The sequence below is a fragment of the Corapipo altera genome, unplaced genomic scaffold (genome assembly GCF_003945725.1).
Source record: "Corapipo altera isolate COAL_440 unplaced genomic scaffold, ASM394572v1 131711, whole genome shotgun sequence".
Taxonomy (NCBI): Eukaryota; Metazoa; Chordata; class Aves; order Passeriformes; family Pipridae; genus Corapipo; species Corapipo altera.
Genome location: NW_020886147.1, coordinates 1 through 7,410, shown reverse-complemented (window position 1 = coordinate 7,410; position 7,410 = coordinate 1). Strand labels below are relative to the sequence as shown.

General features: G+C 62.6%; 2 protein-coding genes across 2 annotated transcripts; both read left to right on the top strand.

Moving 5' to 3' along the window:
* Window positions 1-99: 99 nt before the first annotated feature.
* LOC113941036 (F-box only protein 42-like) lies at window positions 100-3,177 on the top strand (the record flags this gene model as incomplete). Its single annotated transcript, XM_027632196.1, has 2 exons — window positions 100-225; window positions 749-3,177. Coding segments are annotated over 2 exons (1,182 nt in total), but the record flags the coding sequence as incomplete, so codon positions are not given.
* A 1,501-nt stretch (window positions 3,178-4,678) lies between these two features.
* On the top strand, window positions 4,679-5,977 carry LOC113941035 (ciliogenesis and planar polarity effector 2-like). The gene is made up of 2 exons (XM_027632194.1): window positions 4,679-5,589; window positions 5,676-5,977. Exons 1-2 carry the CDS (start codon window positions 5,433-5,435, stop codon window positions 5,957-5,959), a joined length of 441 nt encoding a protein of 146 aa, XP_027487995.1. The 5' UTR covers window positions 4,679-5,432; the 3' UTR covers window positions 5,960-5,977.
* Window positions 5,978-7,410: the final 1,433 nt, after the last annotated feature.

The following is a 7,410-nucleotide window of genomic DNA, read 5'->3' as shown; positions in this document are numbered from 1 at the left end:
CTCCTAAATCCCAACGTGGGATCCTAAATCCCAGCCTGGGCTCCTAATTCTCAGCCTGGGCACCTGAGTCTCGCCCCAGGCTCCTAATCATGCCCTCTTCCCTCGCAGCTCTTCAAGGACGCGTGGCTGCTGCACATGCAGGCCAACCCCTGGACGTGGCAGCCGCTCAAGGTGGAGAACGAGGACCACGGAGCGCCGGAGCTGTGGTGCCATCCTGCCTGCAGGGTACGGGCACGGCGGGGTCCCTGCCCCCACACAGCCCCTCCTCCTGCTGCCCTTGGGCCACATTCCCTGGCCAGGGAACAAAGCACCGATCACACCCACCATCATCCAGGGGGCGTGATCTCAGCAGCAAAGTGGGCTCCTAAATCTGAACCCAGGCTCCTAAATCCCAACCCAGGCTCCTAAATACCAACCTGAACTCTTTAAATATCACACTGGGCTCCTGAATCTCAGCCTGGGCTCCTGAATTCCAGCCTGGGCTCCCAGATCCCAACCCAGACTCCTAAATCTCAAACTGGGCTCCTGAATCTCAGCCCAGGCTCCTGAGTCCCAACCCGGGCTCCTAAATCCCGACACAGGCTCCAAAATCTGAACCCGGGCTCCTAAATCCCAACACAGGCTCCAAAATCTGAACCTGGGCTCCTAAATCCCGCCCCGTGCTCCCTGCCCAGCCCGCTCCCCAGCCCCTGGTTTCGCGGTGCAGAGGCTCCTCGCGGTGTCGGTGACCCGTCTCCTCTCTCGGCAGGTGGGGCAGTGTGTGGTGGTGTTCAGCCAAGCCCCCAGCGGGAGGGCCCCGCTCAGCCCCAGCCTCAACTCGCGCCCGTCGCCCATCAGCGCCACACCGCCCGCCCTGGTGCCGGAGTCGCGGGAATACCGCTCGCAGTCCCCGGTGAGGAGCACGGACGAGGCTCCCTGCGTGAACGGCCGCTGGGGCACCCTGCGCCCGCGGGCGCAGCGGCACACGCCGGCGGGCTCCCGCGAGGGCAGCCTGTCCCCGGCCAGGGGGGACGGCTCCCCCGTGCTCAACGGGGACGGCGCGTCCCCCGGAGCCCCCCCGGACAGCCCGGGGCAGGCGCTGTCCCCCGGCACCCCCTCGGCCGCCGAGGGCCTCGACCCGCGCGTGGGGCCTGGGCCGCGCCGGGGCTCGCTGCCGGAGCACGGGGAGCTGCGCCTGGGCGCCGCCGAGCCGGGCTGGGAGCACAAGCCCCTGGACGGCGCCGAGGGCAGGACGGCGGGCGCGCGGATCCCCCCCGAGCACACTAACGGCCTGCACAGCCCCCCGCCCGCGCCCGGCTCCCTGCCCCTGTCCCCCGGCTCCCTGCCCGTGTCCCCCGGCGCGCTCCGCCGCAGCCTGGAGGCCGTCAAGGCCTTGGCCTCCAAAGCCGCCTCGGCCTCCTCGGCGCTCAGTCCCCCCCCGGTGTCGTCCCCGGGCTCCCCCGGCGCGGAGCCGGCGCGGGCGGGCGCGGCCCAGGGGGACGGGCACTCCCTGCCGCCCATCGCCCGGCGCCTCGGCCACCACCCGCCCCAGTCCCTGAACGTGGGCAAGCCCCTGTACCAGAGCATGAACTGCAAGCCCATGCAGATGTACGTGCTGGACATTAAGGACACCAAGGAGCGGGGCAGGGTCAAGTGGAAAGTGTTCAACAGCAGCTCCGTGGTGGGACCCCCCGAGACCAGTCTGCACACGGTGGTGCAGGGCAGGGGCGAGCTCATCATCTTCGGCGGCCTCATGGACAGGAAACAGAACGTCAAATACTACCCCAAAACAAATGCCTTGTACTTTGTGCGAGCAAAGAGATAATGCGGCCCCAGCCCGCCGCCACCCCCGTCCTCCCCCTTCCCGCGGCTCTTCCCGGTCCTTCCCGGCCCCCATCCCGTCACACAGCGACCAAACTGTGAATTAGGGAGCAGGAAACCAATAAAAGTCCGAGCAAAGCCTCCAGCGCTGCCCAGTCAGACCCCAGTGAAGCCGGTGGCGGAAGGACCCCAGGGATTCGGGGTGGATGGAATTCTGCCATCCGGGACCCCCATGAGGTTGATTTTCCAAGGGTTTGGGAGGCTTCGTCCCTCCGAAACCCCTCCAGAGCTCCTCGGGAGCCTCGTGGGGTTTGAGTGAGCCTGGTTTTGTAGGAACAACCCAAACTCTGGCAGGCAGGAGGAAGGAGCCGGGTGAATTCCACGCCTGGCTCCGTCAGGAGAACAGCAGCAATATCCCCCTGGGAATGCCCAGCACTGGGAAATCCTGCTCCACACAAACACGATGCCTTTTTTTTTGCCTCACCTGCCGCTCTCGCCCCTGTCCTTGGGCAGGGCCAAAACAAGGAGGAAAGGACAGGATTTTGTGTCAGAATGCCAAATATATTGATTGTTCCCATCCCTCCTCTCCCTGCCATGCTGGATCAGGCTTCGGGATCGGCCCCGATCCCATCTGATCACCTAAAAATCCACTTATCTCCCCAAAATGGAGACGTTTGGCTGCCAATTCCCCTCTGGACTTCAAGGGTTCATTTCACTCGACATCCCAAACCCATTCAAGGCCAAACCAGCCCCTTGGAGCTTGGGGACAGGGTGGGTTTTCCAGGGAAAAGGATGGATATTGGTGAATTTGAGGGCGTGAGCAGCCTCTGCAGCAACTTCACCTCATCTTTGCACGTGCCTCCTTCCACACGGATTCCATTCAAATCCCAAGGGATTGAACCTGTGCGTCCTTCTGGGACAACCCCCCTCCTTCCCTTTCCCCTCCGGGGGGTGGGAAAAACAGGTGGATTCTGCCAGGTTTTGGTCAACAACCTCCAGGACCCCGAAAACAGGGAGCCCTCCCCAAGCCGGCAGCGCCATGATGTGGTCCCTCCTTCCCAGGATTTTTGTTTCCCTCCATTCCCACTGAGCTTTTTGCCGGTCGGAGCCTTAAATCCCATCCCAGCCGTGTGGGGATGGGGAGGGATTTGCTTCACCCTGTTGCCACCTCTGTAAATAAACCCCTGGTCCAACCCGACCTCTCCCGTCCATCCCAAAATGATTTGTCCCAAGGGAAAAGCAAAATTGTCCCTGTCCCAAAAAAACCAGAAACCTCAGGAGCACCAAGGGTGAGCTGTGAAATATTCCCTCTGGGAAGGCGGTCGGGGCTTCGGCAGCGATTCCCACCCCCCTTTGCATGTTTTTGGTCATCCATCCCAAAAAAAGAAAGGGATGGATGGAGCGTTGATTCCTTCTCCCTACGCGGGGCACCCCTGGAGGGGTGTTTTCCCAATGTTTACATCCCGAAAATCCCACCAAGCCGGGGCCGTCCCTGCTCCACCCCTGCCATGGAAACGCATGTTCTGTGCCCTTAACGAGGAATTCCTCCCAAACTTTGATCCCTGGATCCCCCGGGAGCCGCTGGTGCTGTGAGCGAGGTGCCCCCCCCGCGACTCAGGTGTCCCCCCGCCGTCATTCCCGACTGCAGGAACGGGAAGCGATTCCGGTGATATTTAAAACCTTCTGTACATTTTTGGGGGGTTCGTGGGGGTCCCTCCCCCCCCAATCCCGAGGAATTTTTAGCGGTTTAACAAATAAAAAAAAAAAAAGGAAAAGAAATGGATGGTCGGTGATTTTGGGGAGAGAATGACACGGAGGGGAACTCCCTGCTGCCATTCCCGAAAGTTTGGGGGTGAAAAAGGGAGAATGTGGGGTCTTTTTGGGTGAAAAAAGGGGAATATGTGTCCCAGGAGCAATGGGGGGAAAGGGAGGCAACAGGGTTGGGGGTTCAGGAAAAGGGGGCAGTACTGGGAACCAGAGATCCCAAAGCTTGTCAGGGATGGAAACTGGGAATGGGGACCCCAAAGCCCACTGGGGTTGGAAACTGGGGACCCCAAAGCCTGCTGGAGGTGGGAATTGGGGCCCCCAAGGCTTGTTGGGCATGGAAACAGGATGGGAGCCCCAAAGCCTGACAGAGTTGGGAACTGGGGGCCCCCTCAGCCCTGTTAGAGGTGGGAATTGGGGATGGGGACCACAATTCCTGGGAGAACTGGAAACTCAGGGGCCCAAAGCCTGCCAGGGCTGGGAATTGGGGATGGGGATCCTAAAACCTGCTGGGGCTGGAAACTGCAGATCCCAAACCCTGCCAGTGTGGGGAATTTTAGACCCCACAGCATTCCAGAGTCAGTAATTAGGGAGGAGGACTCCAAAGCCTGGGAGAATTGGGGACCCCAAAGCCTGTTGAAGCTGGGAATTGGAGATGGGGATCCCAAAATCTGTTGGGGCTGGAATTTGGGAGCTGGGGATCCTAAAGCCTGTCAGGGCTGGGATTTGGGGATGGGAACCTCAAAGTCTGCCAGTGTTGGGAATTAGGGACCTCAGAGCCTGTTGGGATTGGAAATTGGGGATGGAACCCCAAAGTCTGCTGGATCTGGGAACTGGGGACTCAAAAACCTGTCAGGGTTGGGAACTGGGGATCCCAAAGCCGGGGGGGGGCTGAGATTTGAGAGACCCCAAAGCCTGTTGGGGCGGGAATTTGGGGATGGGGATCCCAAAACCTGCCAGTGTTGGGAACGGGGGATCCCGAAGCAGGGTCGGCTCTCTCCACGTGCCGCCCCGGCCCATCCCCGGCGCATGCGCGGTTGGGGGGCGCGGTCTCGCTCTAGCCACGCCCCGTGTGTGACGTCACGCGGAAGCGGCGGTGAGCGGAGGGGCCGCGTCTTAAAGGGACCGCGCCGGGAAATTGGGGGGGTGGGGACACGAATTGGGGGGGCTCGGGGGGCACAGAGCGCGGGGAGGGAGAGGGGGGCTGCGATCACCCCCTTTTAAATGTTGGGGAGGGGGGCGGAGCCCGTTAGGAGGGCACAGACCCCGGGGCGGGCGGGGACCCCCTGGGAGGGTGATGGGACCCCCGAGGGGGGTTTGGAGACCCAGAGGGGGCTTTTGTGACCCCGTGGTCGGGTTTAGAGACCCCAAAGGAACTTTTAGGTACCCCGTGGGAGGATGCTGGGACCCCATGGCGGGTTTAGGGACCCTATGGAGGGATTTAGGGACCCCAAAGGTGGTTTTAGGGACTCCAGGGGGGGTTTTAGGGACCCCAAGAGAATTTTTAGGGACCCCATGGCAGGATGCAGTGACCTCAGAGGGGAGTGCAGGGACCCCACGGGGCGGTTTTAGGGACCTCACAGGGATTTTAGGGACCCCATGGGAGGATAGCGGGATCCCAGAGGGGAATTTAGGGACCCCATAGGGGGCTTAGGGACCCCAAGGGAATTTTAGGGGCCCCATGGGGGGTTCAGGGACCCCACAGGTGGTTTTAGGGACCCCGAGAGAATTTTTAGGGCCCCCCTGGGCTGACCCAGAGCCCCCGAGGGGGTCAGAGGGGACTCCCCGCCCCCCAGAGCCGCGGGGTGCAGTGACCCCCCCTGGGGGACGGGGGGTCCCCTCCGTGTCCCGCAGGCGCGGGGGGTCCCATGGCAGAGCGGGATTCCCAGGATCCGCAGGATTCCCAGGATCCGCGGGATTCCCGGGATCCGCGGGATTCCCCGCTGGAGCGGGGCTGGCTCCTGTCGCCCCCCGGCCGCCCCTACCTGGAGTCGCTGCTGCAGCGGAACCGGCGGCGGGTGTTCGGTGAGACCCCCGCCCCGCCGGGCTCAGCCCCCCAAAACCCCCCAAAAACCCCCAAAAACCCCCAAAACCGCCGTCCCCCTCCCCAGGGCTGCTGGAGCGGCCGGCGCTGCCGCCCCCCCTGGCCGTGCCCACCCTGCCCTACAAACTGTTCCTGGTGGGAAGAAGCGGCGTCGGGAAAACCGCCCTGGTGGCAGCGCTGGCCGGGACCCCCCGGACCCCCCGGGCCCCCGGGACCGCCGCGACCCCCGCGCACCACGAGACCCTCGGTACGGCCCGGGAGCCATTGGGGTGGAGGGGGAACCCCACAGGGGGTTTGGGATCCCACAGGGGGTTCAGGGATCCTGGGAGGGGGGTGTTCATGGACCCCTGATGGTGGGACCCCATAGAGGGTTCTGGGACCCCATGTGGGGGTTCAGGGATCCCATAGGGGTGAACAGGGACCCTATAGGGGTGCACAGGGACCCCCGATGGTGGGACCCCACAGGGGGTTTGGGATCCCACAGGGGTGTCAGGGATCCTGGGGGTGGGAACGGGGTTCATGGTGGGACCCCATAGAGGATTCTGGGACCCTACAAGGATGTCAGGGACCCTTTTGGGGGTTCTGGGACTCTCTGGGAGTATTCAGGGACCCCGGATGGTGGGACCCCATAGAGGGTTCAGGGACCCCATGTGGGGGTTCAGGGACCCCACAGGGGGTTTTGGGATCCCATAGGGTTGTCAGGGACCCTCTGAAGGGGTTCATGGGCCCCTGATGGTGGGATCCCACAGCAGGTTCTGGGACCCTACAGAGATGTCAGGAGCCCTGGGGGGGGGTTCTGGGACCCCATGGAGGGTGGTAGGACTCCAAAGAGGGTTCTGGGACCCTACAGGGATGTCAGGGACCATTTGGAGGGGGTTCTGGGACCCCATGGTGGTATTCAGGGACCCCTGATGGTGGAACCCCAGAAGGGGTTCACGGACCCTACAAAGAGAGGGCCTAGGGTCCCTCTGGGGGGATTCAGAGACCCCATGGGAGGATACAGGGATGGGGAGGGCACAGACCCCACAGGAGGTGTGCAGAGATCCCATAGAGGGAGTTCATGGGCCCTGTGGGGGAGTTCTGGGACCCTGTGGAGGGTTCTGGGACCCCACAGAGGGTTCAGGGATCCAAAAGGGGATGCAGAGAATCCATGGGGAGGGCACAGACCCCATAGGAGGGATGCAGGGACCCTGGGGGGGTTCAGGGACCCCATGGGATGATACAGGGCCTCCATGGGCACAGATCCCATGGTTGGGGTCTCCCCTGGCCCCGTGTCACCCCCCCCCAGGCAGGTTTGCACCCCCAGATTTTCCCCCACTGGGTGTCTCAGGGGGCTGAGACCAGGCAACACTTCATCACACCGATGGCAACTCCCACTGTTTTTTGGGGGGTTCTGGGGGGATTTTTGGGATTGTTGGTGTCTCCCTTGACCACCATCAGTGGGTTTGCACCCCCAGACTTCACCCCACTCCATCCCTGGGCAGGCTGAGAACAGGCAACACTTTGTTACACTGATGGGTTCACAGACGCTGCTCATTTTTAGGGGATTTGGGGGCATTTTTTGGGGTGTTGGTGTCACCCCTGACCCCCTGTCTCCCCCCAGGGCGGGTTTGCACCCCCCCCATTCAATCCCTGGTTGGGCAGAGCCCGTTCACACTTCATTGCACTGATGAATTCCCAGCCCCTGCAGGGTTTTTGGGGGTTTGGATGGGGATTTTTGGGGGTGTTGATGTCACCCTTGGCCCCGTGTCCCCATTTGCACCTTGGATTTCACCCCAGTCCATAACTGGGCAGGCTGAGAA

Bases quoted from the DNA above. Each gene is read 5' to 3' on its own strand.
- LOC113941035 (XM_027632194.1), top strand. From the start codon at position 5,433: ATGGCAGAGCGGGATTCCCAGGATCCGCAGGATTCCCAGGATCCGCGG. The intron at 5,590-5,675 runs GTGAGACCCCCG...CCCCCTCCCCAG, and splicing joins GAACCGGCGGCGGGTGTTCG to GGCTGCTGGAGCGGCCGGCG.